The 22,968-nt window shown below is 31.8% G+C and overlaps 1 protein-coding gene and 1 long non-coding RNA gene across 5 annotated transcripts; one reads left to right on the top strand and one right to left on the bottom strand.

The window, feature by feature from the left end:
* Window positions 1-9,971: 9,971 nt before the first annotated feature.
* On the bottom strand, window positions 9,972-18,820 carry LOC131653501 (uncharacterized). Of its 4 annotated transcripts, none has more exons than XR_009299092.1 (4): window positions 18,617-18,820; window positions 18,111-18,320; window positions 17,740-18,016; window positions 9,972-10,539 (listed from the first exon to the last, which is right to left on the bottom strand). It is a non-coding gene; the product is annotated as an uncharacterized LOC131653501 (long non-coding RNA). The 4 variants fall into 4 exon arrangements; XR_009299094.1 differs by having other exon boundaries at window positions 18,111-18,316; XR_009299093.1 differs by having other exon boundaries at window positions 17,740-18,019; window positions 18,111-18,820.
* On the top strand, window positions 9,973-13,017 carry LOC131653500 (cellulose synthase-like protein B4). Its single transcript, XM_058923661.1, has 8 exons — window positions 9,973-10,235; window positions 10,327-10,648; window positions 10,749-10,874; window positions 11,078-11,194; window positions 11,288-11,500; window positions 11,586-11,703; window positions 11,788-11,975; window positions 12,063-13,017. The coding sequence occupies exons 1-8, from the start codon at window positions 9,973-9,975 to the stop codon at window positions 12,960-12,962; spliced, it is 2,247 nt and encodes a 748-aa protein (XP_058779644.1). The 3' UTR covers window positions 12,963-13,017.
* Window positions 18,821-22,968: the final 4,148 nt, after the last annotated feature.

The following is a 22,968-nucleotide window of genomic DNA, read 5'->3' as shown; positions in this document are numbered from 1 at the left end:
TATGTTTGGTTAGAGGTAAATGGATGGGAGGGGAGGAGAGGGAATGTTTTTAATAAAATGTGTTTGGTTCAATTTTTAGGAGGGGAGGGGAGCAAAATCCCTCCAAATCACACTTTTTGCGTCCCCTGAATCGGGGGGATTCGGAGGGGAGGGGAGAGAATATGACAGTTGATCTTTAATAAATTAATATATTTACTAAAATACCCTCAATTTTATTTAATTAATTCAAAATTATTATTTTCTTTCGTCTGCTTCTTTTTTTTTCTTTCTCTATTGATTATATCAATTTATTATAATTATTTTTTACCTTTAAATTATTATTTTTATTTAATAAAAATTATAATCGCTACATTTTTTAATTTTTTATCATAATTTTTATTTTTATGTTTATTTATATTAATTTTTTTCTAATTTTCTAATTTTTTATCAAAATTATAATCGCTACACTTTTTAATTTTTTTAACGTTATGTGGTAAATTATAAATTTTTAATCACTAAATATTACAAATATTATTTCCAAAAAATTATTTATAAAATTTTCACCTTTGAATATCATATCAGTTATATAAAATCATAAGGATAAGAATGTAAACTATTAATAAAACCGTTCTCCTCCCCTCGTGAACCAAACATATTTTTAACCAAAATTCCTCCCTTCCCCTCCCCTTCCCTCGTTTGAACCAAACATACATATAATTAATAAAAATTCCTCTCCTTCCCTCCCCTCCTCTTCCCTCCATTAAAATCTCTCCCCTCCCTCCCCCTCATTTGAATCAAACAGACCCTTAGAGAATTTAAGAGAGAAACAATTTTCTTTTTCGTTAGGTCAATGTATTTGGGCGCTTTTTTGCTGTTAGTTTATTTAGGCCTCGAGTGTTTTTTTTTTTGTCTTATATTCATTTTTTTAGTTTTAGAAAAATATTTTAAAAAATTGCCGAACACTTACCTTTCTATCTTTATAAATAGGAAAATATTTTTTTAAGTCTATTATATTAGTCTAATTAAACCAACATAAGTAATTTTATTATTATTATATTATATATTATACTTTGCATTGAAATACGAAAATAAAAATTAATTATCTTAAAGAATTTTTAAAAAATAAGTTGAAAATTTTTTATTAACAATGTTATAAGTTGTTGTCATGAGTTGTTTTTGTAATTTTTTTCAAATAAATAGTTTCACAAAATTTATGTCAATAGATAAATTTGAATGAGTCAATAAAATTAGATATTTGGTCTCATTAATATTTTAGTTTGTTGGTTTGTTTAACATTAGTTGAATTGTTTATTTATAAATGTTTAAATGAAGTAGATTTTAAAGTAGGTTAATAGGTTAATTAAGGTTTCGAAAAGGTAGACTCTGACTTAAAAATAAGTCTATAATAGATCACATGTCAAACTTAAGCGTTGAATTTTTTTAGCAGATGAGACTCAACTTAAAAAAATCTAACTCGACTTAATCTATTCCCATCCTATCTATAAACCATCAAGAATACAGTTTTATAATTTCATTTTTTTTACCTTTGTATTTAACATTTTCAAAATCTGCACTATTTTCAATATATAAAACATAAACTTAAGCCATATTTAATATAGAACGCAATTTTAAACTGGTAAACTTAAGTCAAGTTTTTTGGTGTTGAATTTAACACGAATGAATGTGAGACAAGTTTTTAGTGGAATATTATCATTCAGCTCAAACATGTTACATTTACATGATAAAACTAGGGATGTCAACTTGCCTCCATTAGCAGGGATCCCCGTGGGGATTCTCCGTTTGGGGTCCCAAAGATGGGGATTTTTTTCCCCGCGGGGATGGGAAACAAAGTCTCCCCGAAGGCACTTCGGGGACGGGGGTGGCGTAAATATCCCCCGCCCCGTGGAGTCCCCGCCCCGCCTAAAGTAACATAATGTCCTTAAGTTTTATATAATTTTAAATTATTATGGAAGTTTATTTGTCATTTCATATAATTAATCTTATACACAAATTTAAAATATATATGTATTGTAAGTAAAAGAGTGAGATATAAATGATTATTTCAATTTTTTTAGTTTGAAATTTTGGTGGTCATGACACTCAATATTATAGATTAAATATTGTTAAAACAATATATTTATCATAAAAGAATAATTTCTAAATTTCTTGTGGTTAGTTTTTTAAGCTTTTACTATTAATTTGATTTAAAATAATAAATAAAAAACCATGTTTATGGATCTTTGCATGGACCATGGAGATCCGTGGGGACCCGTGGGGATCCGCGGGGATGGGGATGGGGGACAAAATCCTCCCGTAGAGGGGATCCGAAGTGGGGATGAGGAATAGATTCGAGAGCGGGGATTGTGATGGGAATGTATCCCCCGCCCCCGCCCCGCCCCATTGACATCCCTAGATAAAACATTATGTTGTAATTAGGGGTGGCAAAACGGGCCGTCGCCTAAAGTCCGTCAAAAAGCGAGCGGGGCGGGCAAGCCCGCCAAGTAAAATGGGCATGAAAATCATGCCCGCCCCGCCAAGTTGGCGGGCGGCGGGCTTGCCCGCCTATTTTTTTATTTATTTATTTATCTTTTATTTTTTTAATAGACTTTTTTTACCTTTCAATTAAATTTTTCACTTATTTTTTAGAACAGTTTTTTATAAAGAATCTTTTAAACAATTTTTACCTAAAAAAAATTGTATAAAATAAAACCATTAAAAATTTGAATTACTAGAATTAATTAAATAAGGGCGGGCTTAATGAGAAACGAAGTTAACAAATAGGTGAGGCAGGCTTTAACGGGCGGCGGGCTTTGGCGGGGCGAGCTTAGGCGGGCGGCGGATTTTGGCGGGGCGGGCTTTGGTGGGCGGCGGGTCCAAAATCTCAACCCAACCCGCCATTTATTGGCGGGTGTGCCGGCCAGCCCGGCGGGCCACCGTCCGTTTTGCCACCCCTAATTGTAATGAAACACAAAATACGATGTTGTAATGAGACACATACTTTTGTTAGCTCAAGTATGAGAAAAGAACAATGTCACTCATATCACTCAAATATATAAGAATAATAGGAAAAATTTGAGGAAAAACTTATTGGAAAGTTCATGATTAGAATTTTATAACCTAAACTTAAACTTGCCTACAACACATGATGCTAATACAGGAATTTTTTGAACGTGTCATGCTATAGTGTTTTTCAAGGTACATTATCCTATTTGATACAACTCTCCCGATAATTCATTTTGCTCTACTTTCTCCTTTCTCCTTTTCAACAAATTTAACTAAATCCAATAGTAATACTACTTAACATAATGTTAAAATATACCTCCCATTGATTGGCTTCTATGTATCTCATCTTTACAGTCACTAACTTGACCGTATATTTAAAAGTATTTGAACACTATTGACCCATTTTTAGTAGACATTTCTCCCTTTTACCTTTGATAACAAAATTTAGGAGTTTTGTTGTCTTATGCTCTAGTTCTACTGGTAAGTGATATATTTTTCCATACATTAGTTGGTAAGGAATCACTAAGGTTATGTCTGCAGTTTGGATGGAAGGGGAGTAGAAGGTTTTTGAAAACGAAATTTTAAAAAAATATAGAAAAATATTTGACATTTTTTGAAAAAATGATTTTATTTAAAATGATAAAAGAGTCATTATCATCACTAAATTTTTTATTTTCAGAATAATATAACAACCTAAAAGATATTTGGAAATTTTATGTAAGCCCTCCAAAACCCCTCAAAACTCTCCTTCAATACAATTTTTGAGTTCTCTCATTTTATGAGATTTTTGGTATTATGAATAAAATCAAATCCTCCAAAACCCTCCTACCCAAAATCTTTTTATTCTTTTCACTAAATTCTTATTATTTTTCAAAGTCCTCCCCTCTTTTTCCCTCTAAATTCGTAAACAAAGCCTTAATAAATCTTGAATGTTGTCCAATAAACCCATAATGCATCATCGAATTTGTTAGATCACTTTTTTCATAAAGCTATATCAATCTTCTCAAATATTAGCTTTAGTTGTTTGTTTGAAACCCGCATTTGTAAATTTGTTTAAGGAGAACTATGAAGGTGTCAAATGGTACTTATCATTTTCTCTTCGATTACACATTTTCTTACAAGCTTGCTAGGGCTCACCTTAAACAAATATGTGTTATCCTTAAAATCAAGTAGAAATTGATTTTTCTAAAATTATTTCTCTGCTGCCATGTGAGTTCTTTTGGGACAAGGTTGACCATCTTAAAGTTGATCATATGAGCATACCATAACCTCTCCGCCCTCTGCAAACAAGTGTTCATCCATAAACCCCTATATTATCTCTTTTGATAAATTGAGTTTTTGTTCCCTTAACACATTTATTAAATTCATTTTTGGTTCCATAACTAATTGTTGCCATTTTTAAGTTCCTTATTCTATTTTTAGTAGTCACATTTTGTCTGTAGATACTTTAATGCAACATGATCAATAAAAATTGATATGAAGCCAATAAATAAGAATGAGACTATTTCAATGCTAAGATTATAATCGGCGTAGATTTTTTTTTTTGTCAGTTGTCGCATAATTGACTTTGAATTTTATTTAATCACTCTAAATATATCAACTTTCGCATATAATTCCTCTAAACACTTTCATTCAACTTGTTCTTTTTAAATTTTAAATTATAGATTTTAATTCCTATTTCTTTGTTTGATTGTTTGATTTTAAATTATTAAGTTTCATTTATTTGATTTTGGTCCTTTAAGTTTTTTAATTGTTTGATTTTGGCCCTGTAAATTTCAATTGTTTGATTTTGGCCGTTAAAATTTGTCAATTGCTTGATTTGATCACTCTTGAAGTTTGCCTACTTTTATATTTGATAGTCCCATTACATGTAGATTAAACTTCCTTTTTTTCTTTTTTTTTTTTTACTTTTTCTCTTTTTTTTCTTTCTAATTTTCTTCTCTAGGGTTCTATTTTTCTTCATAGTTAAGCTTTAAGTGAAATATCTTTAAAATATTAATTATTCCATTCAACATATACCTAATGGCAAATTATTTTCACAACAAAAAAATATATCAATAACAAAAAAATAGTCAGATCACTAGATAATTAAAATAGCTAATTAAAATAAGAGACTTTTTAGCCAATAACATGTGTGACCCTTTTAACAAAGTTATTTTAGAATATAGGGACAAACCTACAATATCCCTTGTAAAAATATTGAAATTCTATATGACCAATATGATTGTTAGATTTTAGGACTTTATATTTAAATATGAGAGAGTTATCGGCTAAAGAATTTGTTATTTTAATTAGCTAATGATCTATTTTTTTTAGAATTGATATGCTTACACTCAATCTTACCTCTATACCGTATAATTATACATTGCAATCTATTTTTTACCTTTTATTTATTATTTTTATTTAACTTGAAATTTATGCCACATAAAAAATGAACCTTATCAAATACGGTGTAAGTTTACGATGTCATAATTTTGGTGTTATAATATCACTCCTCATTTTTTTGTTGTCAAAAACAATTTATCATTAGGCATATATTGAATGAAATATTTAAGATTTTCAAGATATTACATTCAAAATTTAAAACTATTAAAAAGAGAAGAAAAATAGAATTATAGGGAAGAATTTTAAAAGATATATAAAAAAATAATAAAAATAGAGAAATTTAGTCTACATGACATCTGAGAACTATCAAATACAAAATGGAACAAATTTAACAGATCAAGATCAAACAATTGAAACTTGAGACGTCAAAATCAAATAATTAAAAAATTTACGGACTAAAATCAAATAATTAATACTTAAATCTCTAATTTATTAAAAAATTAGTATTAAAACATAGCACGTGTAAGGACTTTGCCTTAACTAAGATCACCCAATTTCAAATATTTGAAAGGAATGAACTATACGACAAGGGAAGCATGGAGAAATTTCCACAATGCAAAAATGTGAGGCAATGCTTGTTTCAGTAGCTTACATGTCATCCTTTATCAATGATTTGTACAGTTAACAAATACTCTACATGTTCTATATTAAAAAACAAGACTCTTCTACATGAGATGCCTTTGCTCTAAGTCTCTCATACTTGCTTAGAGTTTTTGAGACGGAACCAATTTTGTATTTGCGTAACCAAACGTCACAAGTGTAGAGAAAATTAAATATTAATAAAACATTTTTATATAATATTACTTCTTTCTTATAAATTAAAAATAAAAAAATGAAAAGCTAGAGCTAACTGACCCTAAAAATAATAATGGATAGAAAAAGTTGTTCCATCTCAAACTCTAAACAAGCATGAGAACGCCACAAAGGGATTGACCGGTCTTAGAGCAATTGGACAAACTTGTCCCTACCTCATATATAGTCTTTTGTTAATTGGACAAATTTTTTATTTACGTATGGTTTAGAATAATTGTCCAATCTAATAAACACTGCTAATTGAATAGTCAATTTTGGAAAAGAAAAATAATACAATTCTGGTGACACAACGTCAACATCTCGGATCATATCCTGAATATATATATAAAAGAAAATTGATGTAAATTTAGAAAATAAAATCTTGGTTGGTCCAATAAACGTTCAGCTTGTTCCTTTATGAAATTAGAATATTCAACAAATGGTGTAATGAAATTTTGGTATAATAAAGTAAGTTTATGTGAAGAGGTTGATTTAAAAGGTTAATACTCCAAGGTTCAAATCAGTGAGAGAATGCAAAAATAATGTGAGAGTAATAATGAATTTGAATATATGGAATGTCACATTTATCTCTTTATATAGTTAGAGCGGTTAAAACCGTCAGCGTGAGGTGAGGCGCGCTGCACAGATAATTGTTGGATCTAATCAAACGGTGGTAGACGTGTCTTGACGGTGGAATCACATGTTCCTGAATGATCTGTTCCACATGCTTTACTGCTTGTTGGTGCTCTTTGTCCTTTCACTTTGGGCCTTGTGAACGACCAAAAATATTTTCCTCCAAAACCATTGTCCTTGCTTTACAAGATGAAGGTTTGTCGTGTATGCCCCTAGCACGACTGCGTTGGCAAGAGTAGACAAAGAGCCTTGATGGATGTCACTACTATTAAGAACAACCGCATTAAATATCTTTCTTGTAATAGGTCACATTTCGCAAGGAGTCTCTGATGTGTGTCCCTATGTTAGTCATTATTCAAGTACTTTGAACAATCTTTGAAGAAATATCGACGGTTGGTGGTGCGTCTCGCACTTCTCAACATAGTGGATCATACAGTCCTGTGTGGCTAAGGAACACTTAAAGGGTTCCTAAGTTATTGCATTCCCCCTTTTTGCCATTTGCAACCTATGAAAACTCTTCTTCTTTTGTACTATGAACTTCGCTCTTTCTTGCGAACTTTTCTTCATTGTTTTTCTGATTAGGTTCATTTGTGATATCTCGTTTGGTGGTATATGAGACACACAGACAGTCAACCTATTTCTTTTAAGAGAAACTTTATATCATTCTTCTTGATTTTTCATCTTTCTCTGTTAGAGTTTTTTAGAGAAGGTTCCTGATATCTTTGATGTTCAAACTTCTGTTATTGGCATATTTTATCAGAGCGATGAACCTTTACTCTTGCGTGTGTAATGCGATGTTTCTTCATATTTTTCTTTTCTGTGTTTATAGTATTCTTCATAATGGAGATTCCACCAACCATGCTTCGTAAGGCAATAGAGGATAACTCGTCATGGATCAAGAGACATTATACATCGCATCTATTTTTGTCTCTGAGGGCAGTTTGGATCATGCTTTCACTAAGTTGATACTCCCGTTAGAAGGAGAAGTGTTTGTTAAAGATGAAGGGAAGAAGTCATGTAGCAAGTATGACAAGTGTGTTATTCCTCTTCACGAGCGTCTATTTTCTCTGATAGATTTTTGTCTCCCTTTCAACAATTTACAAGTTGGTGTTCTTAAACACCTATTAATTGCCTTTTCGTAATTATATATGATGATTTTAGTTTTCATTAAACTCTTTCAATATTGATGCAAATATATGAATAGTGTGTTAACTTTGGCGCTCTTCTTCCATATTTTTAAAGCTCAGGGTCAGAGCCTGATATCTCTTCAACAATGCACTAGGATATTTGATGTATATTTATTTAGATTAGGGGTGTTCATTGGTTCGGGTAAATTCGAACCAAACCAGAATCCGAACCAAACCATAGTATTTGGGTTGGACATTTTTTTAGTTCGGGCAAGAACCGAACCAAACTAATGAAATCCAATGACAATCGGTTCGGGCATCGGATTTTCAATTTTCTACCCGCAAGCCCAACCCAAACCAACCCTAGTTAATTATCATGTAAATTACTACCAAGCATTCAACTTCAATAAGAAAAAAAATAAAATGTTGTGTGTGGACAAATTATGCTATTTTAATTTGTTATTAGAAAATTGATAATGTAATATGATAAATGAACATTAAATTATGAAACACATTTATTATCATATTAATTCAAGCGACTAGTTATAAATTCAAAGTCTTAATCTTGATATTTTTCTTGTTAGATATTTTTGAATCTATTAGATAAAAATTTCTTATATAATATTTAAATTTGAACACTAATAAACTATATTTTTTTATAATATTATGAAAAATTAATTTTTGTAAATAAGTTATTTTTTAAGAATTTTTTTATTTTTTTTATCTACCCGATCAATCCAGCCCAAACCAATCCGTTGTTTCTCGGATCGGTTCAGTTTGGGCTTTATCGCAAAAATTTGTAAATCCAATCCAAACCAATCCATTTAATTTTAATCGGTTTGGGTATCGGGTTCTCTCAAAACCGAACCAAACCGGCCCGCGAACACCCCTAATTTAGATAGTGTGAATCACTTCAAGGATAAATTTTTCCTAGTCACTCATCTCAACAAATAAGATCATGCTAAAATATGCTCCATTAAGCCGGAGCCACCTTACAAGTGCTCCGACATATTCTCTAAGTTTTAGCGCCAAAGTCATTTCTTGTCAAACTCCAGATCTTATGTTTACACGGCAAACGATTTGTCTCAAGAAGTCGTTTTCTTGAAGATGCAGTTGATGTTCTTCTTTGAGGATCTTGGTTACACTGGGGTTTCCACCACTCCAGATGCAACGTAAAAGAAGTGACTATACTGGTGCTTAGAGACGCGTCTGCTGGTGGAAGCCAACTCGAAAGATGTCAGGAAGGTTTTTTTTGTCATTGAATTGGGGGTCTTTTTTTAATAGTTTTTTTATTCCATATGTAACATGTCAACTCTTGTTTTGCATATAAGATGAAATATGATAAAATAATGCAACAAATGAAGAGGACTCTCCGAATTATCTCTCTCCTTATCGATGTTATTAATGTTACGTTATTAATGTTACGACTACTAGAGGGCGTATGATAGGATAAAACTAAATAAACAATTTGATAGAGCTAAATAAACAATTTCTATATGTTCTTGCCTTATATATTTTTATTGCATCGAAGTCGTCTAATTAGTTGTCTTATTTTTTACTGGTGGGACTGTGTATTGATTATTTAATTATGGGACATACAACTCCCAAATCTGTTTCAAATAAAATGGCTAAACATGAAAAAATGTGTTTCGATTATCACATGTTTAGTTGTCTTTGACACTTTTAATTTTCTATCATCGGAAGCCGTTGATACTTTATAGAAAGTATAAAGACTCATACATGACAATATTGTGTCATTTATATATATATATATATATATATATATATATATATATATATATATATATATATATATATATATATATATATATATATATATATATATATATATATATATATATATATATATATATATATATATTACCGACATACTAAGTTGATGGATTAAAATATTGTATTTTTCTATGGTATTGAATTGAAGTAGGGTATGCAATCCCCAAGCAGTAGCACTTCTCTAACGATGGCGTAATGAATCAACACAGTGAAGCCTCATACATAAATATAATCTGTTTTCATCTCAATCATTTGCGGTATGGGAAACCAAGAAAACCTCCCACTTTACGACAAAATATGGATCAAACGAAATTTTCAAAGATCAATAGACATCTTGATTCTACTCCTCTTATCCTCCCTTCTATGTTTTCGTCTCTTCTCCATCATCAACAATACCTTCACAGTTCCATGGTTCCTTGCTTTCTCATGCGAATCTTGGTTCACTTTCACTTGGATTGTTATTCTCAACGCCAAATGGAGTCCTGCTGTCACCATAACACACCCCAATCGTCTCCTTCAACAGTACGCAATCAAAAACAAAATCTATATAAATCTTTGCACCTTGTAATCATAACATGTATTGTCTAATTTGTTGTTTTTTTAATTCTACTAGAGTACAAGAGCTTCCACGTGTGGACTTGTTTGTGACAACAGCGGATGCTGTTCTAGAACCACCTATGATCACATTGAACACTGTCTTGTCTCTTTTGGCACTTGATTATCCAGCTAATAAGCTAGCTTGTTATGTTTCTGATGATGCTTGTTCAGTTTTTACCTTCTATGGTCTTGTTGAAGCTTCTAAATTTGCCAAGTTTTGGGTACCTTTCTGTAAAAAGTATAATATTCAAATTAGAGCACCTTTTAGATATTTTTCTCAAATTACCAAAAGTGAAGAAGGTTCATCAGAATTTAAACAAGAATGGTTACAAATGAAAGTAAGTAATGTAAAATATTTTTACTCTGCCTAGATTGATATATGGTATTGGATAAGTACTATTGAATAGAAAAATGGTTGTCTGTTGTGTTTTGTTGCAGGATATGTATGACAATCTTAGCCAAAATGTTGAAGATGTCACCCGAAATTCGTTGTCATTCAAGTTTGAGGGGGATTTTGCAGTGTTCTTGAATACAGAAAAAAGAAATCATCCAAGTATAGTTAAGGTAATAAATAGATGTGTAAAAATACTAATGCATTTATAATGTTGGCGAGTCTAATGGCCGAGATACCACATCTTCGCCAATATTTCAAAGGGTCGAGTATTTGGGCTAGTCCTGTGAATTAACTCTTTCCGAATTGTGTAAGACTAACTACTCACACTTGAATTATATCGAATTTGAAAAAGACTTATGTTATGTGTTTATAGGTTATATCGGAGAATAAGGATGATCTTCTTGATGGATTGCCTCACTTAATCTATGTATCGAGAGAGAAGAATCCAAAGTATGAACACAATTACAAAGCCGGAGCTATGAATGTGTTGGTAATTTTGCTGACTAAATACTTATAGTTCTGTGAAATTCTATTTCTTGAGCTTTCGGTATCCATTCTCGTCTATCTTGATTTAAATTTGCAGACAAGAGTTTCTGGTTTGATGACAAACGCACCCTTTATGTTGAACGTAGACTGTGACATGGTTGTTAGCAATCCGAAGATTATTCAACATGCTCTGTGCATTTTGATGGATTCTAAGAATGGAAAAGATGTTGCTTTTGTTCAATGTTTCCAACAATTTTATGATGGAATAAAAGATGACCCTTTTGGAAATCAATGGGTGGCTGCATTTGAGGTTTCTTCTCAAATTCAAATGCATCTCTCAATTTACCTCTATAAATTTTTGTGTTTGCAAACTAGTTTTGTTTTGTTCAATGCAGTACATAATAAGAGGCATGGGAGGACTTCAAGGACCTTTCTATGGAGGAACAAACACCTTCCATAGAAGAAATGCTATTTATGGTCTTGATCCTTATGAAAATCATTATGGAATAAAAGGTCCATATTATTGTTGATTCCTATTAATAGTTCATTCCTATATGGTACTAAAAAAAATCACTTATTGAATTGTATCTTTAACAGGAAAATTATCAGAAAAGACGCTAATAAAGCAATTTGGAAGTTCAAATGAGGTTGTCAAATCAGTAACACATGCTTTTGAAGGGAGTGATTATTCTAGCAGTAATGGTGTAAGTCCTTCCAATTTTATTGATTCAGCAATCCAAGTATCTGATTGTGGATACGAAGACGGCACTTCTTGGGGTAATCAGGTAAGCTACATTCACATATTTTTCGCATAAAGTATTTGTGAAATTTAAGTTTCGTTAATTAAGCTATGATGATTTTGGAAACTTCAGATGGGCTGGTTATATGGATCAATATCGGAGGATGTACCAACCGGGCTGAATATGCACAGAAAAGGTTGGAGATCAGAGTGTTGTACGCCAGACCAAACCGCGTTCACAGGCTGCGCTCCCGGAGGTTTACTCACTACGATGATCCAACAGAAGAGATGGGCTTCAGGCCTCACTGTTGTCTTCTTTGGCAAGCATTCTCCTGTAATGGGCATCCTCTTCGGTAAAATCCAAATCATGGCAGGCTTGTCTTATTGTTGGCTAACCAATTGGGGTCTGCGTTCGGCATTTGAAGTTTGTTATGCAGCCTTAGTCGCTCATTGCATAATCACCAACACCAGTATCTTTCCTAACGGTTTCGGGCTATGGATTCCTTTGACTCTTTTTGTGATCTACACTATACATACATTCCAAGAGTATCGATCAAAAGGACTATCAATACGATATTGGTGGAACAACCAGAGAATGGTTACAATGAGAACCACAAGTGTATGGTTTATAGGATTTTTGAGTGCCATGATTAAGCTCTTAGGGATATCTGATACAGTCTTTGAGATAACACAGAAGGAAACACCGGGTTCTATTGCTACCGGAGACAATGCAGATGCTGGCAGGTTCACATTTGACGAGTCCCCGGCTTTCGTGGTTGGCACAACCGTTTTGCTGGTGCAATTGACAGCTCTTGTTTTTAAAATTTTGGGGTTACAGTTAGAAGGTAATAGTGGAAATGGGTGTGGACTAGGTGAGTTGTTGGGTAGTGTGTATCTAGTAGTATGTTATTGGCCATTTCTGAAAGGGCTGTTTGCTAGAGGTAAATATGGGATTCCATTATCTACCATTTTGAGGTCAGCACTGCTTTCATTTGTTTTTGTGCACTTCTGTAGAATTGGTGTTATGAGTTGATGTTATTCTTGAGATTTAATCAAGTTTTATGTACAGTTTGCTCTCATTTTTCTCATAGCCTTCGGGACTAAGTTAATATAATGCAGTTGATCTTTTTTACAGTGTCATTGTCCCTTGAAAAATAGAAAGAATTGCGTGAAAAAATAGAAAGATTTTGATTGAGAGGGTTTTGAAAATTTTGTTTTGTTTTATAACACCAAAAATCCCCAAATTTAGAGCAATTCAAAATTTATATTAGAGGAGGTTTTAAAGAGTTTAGGAGGACTTTGACAAATTATTCAAATATAATTTTTGTTGTTATAGTATTTTAAAAACAAAAATACATTAATGATAAACATTATTTTATCATTCTAAACAAAATATTTTTTTTAAAAAAATATTAAAAATTTCTCTATATTTTTTTATAAAATCATTTTTCGAAGCCTTCTCTTCCCCTCTAAACTCCCATAGACCCAATAATAATATTGCTCACATTTTAGAGTGGGTTTTACCCATAAGCCCAATAATAATATTGCTCACATTTTAACCAATCTAGCATATATCATAGAAATAATATGATGGGGTTTTCTGATTGCATCCTTACTAATTCTCTCGCACTCTGATGAAATCCCAAAAATACCTCTTTCACAGCGTCTGAAGCTTGAAATCCCGATGCACCGCAACACAAAAAAACTTGTTCATTAGAATCACACCCAATGCAAGTAAGAAAATATATCTAAATTTCAATCTCCGCGCACAACCTACGAACATTGAAATCTAAACACACCCTTTTAAATATGCGACTATGCTTTCCCTCCTCATTCTCTAACATTTGAATTAAGTCCAAAAACACGAACAAACCTCTCAAAAATACAGATTCAACATTCTTTCAACCATTCTCTAAATTTCTGTTATTGTTCATTCAAACTAAAACACCTTCATCAACTTTACTCCTTTTCATTCAAACTAAACAACTTCTCCCACATTTGCTAAGTTTCTCATCCTTGCTTCTTCTGATTTTTATGCATGCAATTCCTTAATAGGTTATAGTTAAGCTACATTATATACATTGAATATAAAGGTAATATCATACTCCAATTTTTGACCCTAAGATTCCCCAATCATTTGCATTTCAATCACTAATCAAGATCACAATCTTGAGATTTAACTTTTAGCTATGTGCCCACCTCACCTTTGGGAGAATCACCAAACAACCATGATTGTTTAATTTGTAAATACTTCTTTGTTATGTCATACTAACCAAAATATAAAAAAAAGATATCTTTGTCTTTCAAAGCTTTTTGTATTGCAAGTGCTTGAACCAAGTGCATCCACACCTCTCTTAAAGCTAGGGTTTAGAGGATCGACCCTCAATCAATTGATCATCCATGGAAGCTAAATGACTTAAACTACAAGAGATATATTCTTATCATCAAGTGTCATGTTTTAAGCTACTCTCCACTTCATTTGATCAAGTTCATCTCAGGATTATGTGGCTTGATTCATTAAGAAACTTCATAGGTTCATGTGTTTATATCCATGCATTCTTCAACAAGTTTCATCAAGCTATGAACCTCACAATCAAGTGTTCTTCAAGAAAATATCATTTCAAGGTCTTATGCGCCTCCTCATGTCTTATAGTGCAAAGAAAGTTCAAGAGATTCAAAGTTGATTCAAGAAGTTTGACCTAATTTGAAAAGTTCTTGATTCTATGATCACAAGGGCATAACTCTCTCAATTTTCAACATTTTTTAGTGCTTCTTTTTGCAAATTGTTCTCCTTGACATCATCAACAACTTCTCTTCACAAGTCAAGAGGAAATTTTGTGAAGAAATTCATCAAAAGTGAGAAGACATTATAGGTCCTCCTTTGAAAGTTCAAGGAATTGTGTGTCCACGTCAAAGAATCATAACTTTCTCATTTTTTATCATTTTGAGCCTATTATTTTTGCATAGTAATCTTGAATGAGTCTACTTCAAGTCATCTTTGAAGATCAAGAACCAATTTTGAGGGGAAAGTCATCAAAGAATGGAAAATATTATAGGTCATCTTGTGGACTTAGTGAAAGTATGGCATGCATATCTTCAAAAGTGCATAACTCGCTCATTTTTTATAATTTGTGGGCGGTTCTTTTTTCCAAATGTTCATCTTGAATAGAAAAACATTTCATCTTCAAAGGTCCAAGTCAAATTCATGCTCTAAGGCACTCAAAAATTGCAAGCCCTTTGTGCACAAAACTTGGGCATGACCTGTTTGATGCAAGGCATAGCCCAAAGTTTCAGGTTTTGACCTGAAATCCTTAAGGTCATATCTTCCTCCTCAAGCATCCAATTAATTCCACTCTTTTTGCATTGTGTTCTTCATGACCAGGATAGTATTTGGCTCAAAGAAAATCATAAAACGCACGAGCCAATTTCAAATGGCCTTGGTTTGAACATGGTACCTCAACTCTGAATTTTGGTGCATAACCAGTTTGCATTATCACTCTAATTTACAAGCCAGTGTGGCATGCGTTTTTGCTTCTAAACATGATTAGCAACCTTCCAGAAGTCATTTAGTGCATTGAAACGCAAGCTTTGGTTGAGTTTTGATCACATGAAGTCACACTCTTTACATGGCATCGGGCTCACACGAATTCACTCATTCTCGATCCTTCTTGCACGTATGAGCTCACCATTCACTTCCCCTATAAATATAGATCATTCCTCATTCATTTTCCTCAAGCTTTGATAGCCAATTGACCCCTACTAAGATCCCATTTGAACTCTTAAGCTTGAATTTCGTTTTTGCTATCCCACCCTTCAATCGCCCAAAAAAATCCTTTCAGTTAGCTTCATTGAACTTCTCTGAAGTTAACCACATCATTTGCAAGAAGAATCGTGCACTGAATCAAGCATACCAACTCCATTTTCAGAGCTTTCAAGTTGAGCTTCAACAGGTAGAATTCTCCACCATTTCTCTCCAAATTTCTTGCTATAATGTAGCATTTGGCTCTCTGATTCTTATGGTACACTTCGTTTGTAACTGTAGCCAAGTTTGGATCGTCTATTTTGAATTCCCTTTTTCAATTTCCTTCTGGTTTTTTCCAAAACGATTAAGGTGTCGCAAATATAAATTTGGCGCGAGGGTACCATTGAATTCGTCTTGAAGAGACGAATCAAATGGTACCAGTCTGGTTTGCTAATTTTACAGTTTTAGAATCACGATTTGAGGTTGGCTAGAGGTTGAAGACGACTTACGTGAACGTCTTCAACCAATGATCGTGTGCCACACATCTTTTTCAAATCTGATTTTAATTGTTTGATTCCGTGTTTTATTCGCTAGGGTCCATGATATGCACAGCGCGCCAGATCCCTTGGGTCTGTTTACTGACGTGTTTTGACAATATCAGATGGTCCACATTTTTTGATTTACTTTTCTTATATTAATTTGATTTAAACTTCAAAAATTAATATCTCTTTCATTTTAATTCCAAAAAATACCAAAGTTTTTGCTAAAATCTTCTTTTACTTTTCTCTTTTTGATTTTTATTTTTCCAAATTTTTATTTTTGATTTTACTATTTTTAGCTATTTTTGCTTTGTTTGCTTGATTTTAACTGGTTTTAAAATAGTTGAGTTACCAAAAATTACTAAACCTTTTTCTAAAAATCTTATATAATTTTTCTGATTTTATTATGGTCTTATTTGAAATTTATTTGGAGTTTAGATACTCATTAAGTATTTCATCAATAATTTCTTAATATTTGACCATTTAAAATACCTTCTTATTTCTTTAAATTTGATTTTATTTCTTTTAATGATTGGTTATGCCTTTTATTATATTTTGTTACTTAACCTCTCCCTCCGTCTATTTTCTTTTTGATTAGTGGGTGTAAGTCTTAATAAATTCATTGTGTAGAGGCTTTGATTTTATCATTCCTCTGATGGATCATTAAGATGAAATCCCATAAAAATCAAAAGGAATTCATCTGGACTTGTGGTTTTATTTCCAATCCATTCCCCTCCCTCTTCATCTCAATCTCATTCTTGTTTTTGTTTGTTCTTTTACATGTGTTGCTAATTTTAGGAGAATGATTTACATATCATTTCTCTAATTTGCTTTTAAACACATAAATTATTATTGACCGGCCTCGTTGTAGGGTGACTTCTATATAACTTGTTGATTAATTAACATAGTGCTAAATTTGTCCCATATCAGAAAATGATCATTCGTGGCCCAAACCTATGTTTGTAAGCCCAAGGATGGTTGATTGTTTGATAATTGGTTCAAGACCTTTGAAAAATTGTTGTGTAGAGGCTTTGATTCTATCAACAATTCTCTGATGAGTTTTCATTAACTTTGACCTAAGTTCATTAGTCAATCATTATTGATCATTCACATTCACAACTAACTATTAACAATTAACTTCTAACTTCTAACTTTTACTTTATGCTTCTTTTATTAATTTGCTATATTTTATGTTTTATTTTACTATTTCTCATTCATTATCATGTTTATGTTTATGTTTATTTTCCCTTTGTCTATTTGGACATATGTTTATGTTTATGCACTTTTTTCCTTTGTCCATTTAGACTTTTATTTTGTTCTTAAGACATTAATAATCCACTTGAACCATAAAAAACTTAATGTGGACTTAGACTTTGGTTACTATACCATAATCTTGGAGGATGAACTATTGGACTAAGACTTTGTGTTAAGATTTTGTGTTAGCTACTACACAAATAAAATACATCTTGAACATCTAAATAAAAAATAAAGCAGAAGAAATCAATGACTTTTACTATCTAAATCTTTACCTGAAAAGGAGAAACATCATACATAGCACTGGAGACGCCATTGGCTGAAGTGATGAACCAGGCATGCTAGCAAGACTCCTCTTAGATGTTGCCGTCGTATTCATAGTGTTCATATCCCCTTCACTAGTCCCTGTTGCAGAAGTTGTAGGGATGTATTTTCAATCAGCAGGCCACAAGGAAATTGATGGTGTCTCAACTGATAAATCAGCAGGAAAAGATACACTAAGAGGCTCCTCAGATCTAGATTGGCTAGCAGATTGCTGCTCACGACCTACTCCTGCTAAAGTAATTAATATTATTAGCACATAAGCCAGAAGAAAAAAAAAAAAAAAAACTAAAGTAAAGTCTTATAATGAGGGAAAAAGAATCACCTGCTACTACCCTATCAATATCTTCAAATATAGTACTTTTAGAATCTGAAACTGAGACAGAACAAGTACCCAACCTATTTTCAACAATCTCATCACTACCAATGGCAGCAATCTCATCCTTCACAAACTGGCCAAATAGGTTTTCCAAAATCTGCCATGGCACCACACGGCCGATGTTTGACAATACTGCTTGAAATACACTATATCTGTCTAGTTTTTAAGGCCAAATAAATATAATAATAAAACTCATTACCACTATGTACATTCAATATTACTAAAAAAACAAGTCTGCATATTTAGAGCAACGACACTTAGATGAAAACCTATATTAGAATTTCAAGTAACAGGTTTAAGTGGGATCCTAAATCCTTAGATGATCTGATACTACATTCATGTGTATAATATAATAAAAAATATAAAAAAATTCAAGGCCATCGTTTTTTATAGATTTTACCATATAACAATATTAAATTAATAATAGGGTTTAGAGAGAAGCAGAAACTTACTTGTTCAATCTAGAAGAGAATAGAGCAACGAACGAAAGGAGAACAAACAACGGGGAACACGTTGATGTAGAAACAAGCTCGTCGTCGTAAAATCGTGAACGGACCGTAGATCATTGTGAGCCAAGTAAAATCATTAACGGACAGTAGATCATTGTGATTTGTGAGAGAATGGGTGTCATGGTGAATCAACAAAGGGTAGGGTGGGTCGCGGCGGTATGTCACGAAAAATAATATAACATCAGGCTTTACAAACAACTAATTACACATTTTTATTAATTAAAAAATAAATAAAAAAATTTATCTCCTACTCAATCACAACCATTCCATAAATCCAATTAAATAAATTAAATTTTAAATAAATTTAAAATTTTCTTTTTTCTTATTGAATATTTGTAATACTAGTCATTTATGTCGTATTCATGCAAGTTTTTGAAGAAACTTGCTCAAAGTTTTAATTAAAGAATGTATTTTAGAAAGAAAAAAAGTTAGGGGAAATGTTAAGAAAATAAGGGAATGTCAAAATAAGAGTTGGAATTTTTTTTAATCTAGGACTTTTTTTGACACATTTATCTTTAACTTAATTTAGTATAAAATTACTATATTTCACTTTACTATTTTTTAATAATACTCAATTTACAAACAATATAATCATATATAATAATTTGTACTATATTCACCAAAATAACATTGTTTTCATTGTGTGTAAAAATAAAGGATAGATAGACTTCAATGTCTCACGGGTGATGCCATGTAAAATGTGGGGGCATGAATATATTTTTAGTGGAGTCAAAGATTAAATTATTTAGTTAATGTTTAAAATGAATTTAGGAATGTGGGGTCAATTGCCCCCATTTTATTGTACGTACATCCGTCCCTGGTTGCCATCATGACTAGGGGTGCTCAAAACCAAACCAACCCAATAGAAAACCGCAAACCAAACCAAACCAAATCGAAACCGCAAAAAACCGCATTTAGTTCGGATTAGTTTGGGTCATCTTTTAATAAAACCGCACGGTTCGGTTCGGTTTGCGGTTTGTATTTTGTAAACCGAACCAAACCGAATCAAACCGCATTATGTTACAACCTAACTTTTATTTAACTCACATCCAACCCAAACTTAAATGTATTATACCTTAGCCTTATGATTAAGAACAATTTTCTCGTCCTTACACATATGATTTTAGTTCTGATCTTTTCAAATCTCTAATAGTATTATCGCGTCTTCTTTGCCACATACATCTTCCCTCTTTTTCTATAATCTCTACTCTCTTATATTCTTTCTTTTTTACCTTCTTATTTTTATGCAAATGTTCCCTATTTCAGTTTCATTTTTATCGCACATCTTCTTCTCTAATCTCTCAACTCTTTTGTTTTTTGTTTTTCACCTTCACTAATTTCTCCTCTCTTCTATTTTTTGTTTCATTTCTAATACTTTTTATATTGTTTTATACTATTATTTTATGTTTATTATTTAACTTTTGTCTAATTTAATTTTTACATATTAAATAGAAAGTTGTTGTCAAAATATGACGAGTTTTATTGTTATTTGATAGTGTATGAATATCTAAATACAAATTTATGTTGTCATCTATATGTATGTATTGTTCAATAAAATATTTGTACAAAACCGAACCAACCGAACCGAACCAAACCACATTAGTTTGGTTTGGTTTGGTTCGGATTTTTTTTAAAAGCCAACCGAACCAAACCAAACCGCACGATTTTTTCTCTTGCGATTCGGATGATTTTTTTCGTCAAAACCGCCCAAACCGCACCGCGATCACCCCTAATCATGACTTCTTTACATTCATAGTAAGTATTAGTATTTTATTACTATTATTATTATTAGGTTTGAATAATTAAGGTTTTATTCTCATGATGACATGTGGTTTAGATTGTTGTAAACTGGCTAGGGTTGCCATCATGACTTCTTTACATTTATATTAAGTAGATAGATTATTATTATTATTATTGTTATTATTATTATTATTATTATTATTATTATTATTATTATTAGGTTTGAATAATTAATGTTTTATTCTCATGATGACATGTGGTTTAGATTGTTGTAAAGATGACATGTGGCCAGGATTGTCATCATGACTTCTTTACATTTATATTAAGTAGATGTACGGAATTGCCACCACGTCACTTCTTAAGTTAGGTTGAAGGTGAACAAACTTAAAAACCTCTGCTAAAAAGATATTTTTGTATGTATTTCCGAAACGCCTTAAAATTTGATATGAAGTGTGTTTGAAGATACATTTCCGAAAAACATTTTGAAGTTTTCAAAAATTCTTTTCACGCCTACAAAATATAAAAAGAAATTCCTTTTTTTTTTGTCTTTCATATTCAATTTTTAATTTTAAAAAATTGCTCATACCTCACACTTACCATTCTATTTTTATAAATAGAAAAATATTATAAAAAATTGCTCATACCCCACACTTACACACTTACAGCTCTATTTTCATAATAAGAGTGAGAATCATTGCACTAAATAACAGGAGTCTATGGTCTAGTTTACATAAATTCAGACGAGATCATATTTTTTAAATAGAAAACACATAGATTTTTCTATAAATTTATTTAGCTAAAAAGGTTATACTGTAACACCCCATTTCTACCCGGCAATTATATGCTCATTGCAGTAGGTACTAAAGGGTTTCCTTCAATCAATAGAAGGATATTAAAAAAATGCATTTTTCTTTCTAGCAATTTGGGCAACAACATCGTCACAATAATGTAACTTGTCACTGTGTGTATTTAGCATACAATCTTTCAGCCTAATATAGTTTACAAGAGTGAATAACCATCCCACAATAAACTATGATAATAAACGTAGAAATTAATTCAAAGCTTTGATGTGGTTGTTTATCTAAATTACAATAACTAATAAAATTGAAAATCGAGATACACAATACAATGCTTCTGAATTGTCACAATCATATCCAAAAAGCATAAATAGCATACAATATCAAGAATCAAGATACCCAATACCATGCTTCTGAATTATCGCAATCATAACATGATTGTCCTCAACTAATTCACGGCGTATTTAAATGAGAGGGAGCATTATACCACAATGGGCGGGCATCTCCTATATGTTTCAATTTTGTTTTCCAGATTTTTCAACACAATTTCAATATAAAATTTCATATACCCACAGAGATTTAGGAACACAACATTCAAATAATTTCACCGTAAAATTACTTTAAGCAATCGATTAACACAAGCAATAGCAACAATTTAAATCCCTAATCCCCAACATACAAGGTTTCATAAGCCCCGTTATAGGAAGAGAACCCCACCCTTACCTTATCAATGGAAGCAACTCAATAGGTCTCCAATTGCATCTTGAATTTGACACCATGGATGGAATCTCCAAGCTTTGAGTCTCCTCTTCAAGCCATAGCCTCCTTCTCTTCTATTCTTCTTTTCTCTCAAATGACAACACTACTCTTCAATCTCTAAAACCTATTATAAAGTTCCAATTGGGCTTAGTGTTTAATAACTCATCTTTAATATTCTTCACAACCAATTAGGCCTAATAAGATAAATAACTTCAATTAACCAAAATATCACTTTTATTAATATTCCATCAATATAATAAATTCCGACTTATAAATAATATTATTCTAAATATTATTTTCCGACTATCCGACTTTAACTTAATAATTCCAAATATGCTTCTTAAAATAACACCGACAATCCAAATTCGACTAAATCCAATATTTAAATCCTTCAATAATTTAATTAACCAATTTAATTAAATTTGGGGCGTTACATAGACCACATGCCAATTTAAATAAACATCAATAATTTTATTATTATTATATTGAAGAAACCTAACTCGATTTAATCTATTTCCACCTTATCTATAAACCATCTAGATGGATATTTTATAATTTCATTTTTTACCATTTCCAAAATCTGCGCTATTTTTCTATCAAGTTTTCCAATATATAAAACATAAACTTAAGCCATATTTAATAGAACGCAATTTTAAACTGGTAAACTTAAGTCAAAGTTTTTTGGTGTTGAATTTAACACGAATGAACGTGAGACAAGTTTTTAGTGTAATATCATTCAGCTCAAACATGTTACATTTACATGATAAAACATTATGTTGTAATGAAACACAAAATGCCATGTTGTAATGAGACACCTACTTTTGTTAGTTCAAGTATGAGAGAAGAACAATGTCACTCAGATCACTCAAATATATAAGAATGATAAGAAGAATTTGAGGAAAAACGGATCCAAAAGTTCATAATTATAACTTTATGACCTAAACCTGCCTACAACGCATGATGCTAATAATACATGAATTTTTTGAATGCGCAATGCTA

Source organism: Vicia villosa, linkage group LG2, assembly GCF_029867415.1.
Source record: "Vicia villosa cultivar HV-30 ecotype Madison, WI linkage group LG2, Vvil1.0, whole genome shotgun sequence".
Classification (NCBI taxonomy): domain Eukaryota; kingdom Viridiplantae; phylum Streptophyta; class Magnoliopsida; order Fabales; family Fabaceae; genus Vicia; species Vicia villosa.
This window is presented reverse-complemented; position numbering and strand designations above follow the sequence as displayed.

Bases quoted from the DNA above. Each gene is read 5' to 3' on its own strand.
- LOC131653500 (XM_058923661.1), top strand. From the start codon at position 9,973: ATGGGAAACCAAGAAAACCTCCCACTTTACGACAAAATATGGATCAAA. The intron at 11,195-11,287 runs GTAATTTTGCTG...TTAAATTTGCAG, and splicing joins CCGGAGCTATGAATGTGTTG to ACAAGAGTTTCTGGTTTGAT. The intron at 11,976-12,062 runs GTAAGCTACATT...TGGAAACTTCAG, and splicing joins GCACTTCTTGGGGTAATCAG to ATGGGCTGGTTATATGGATC.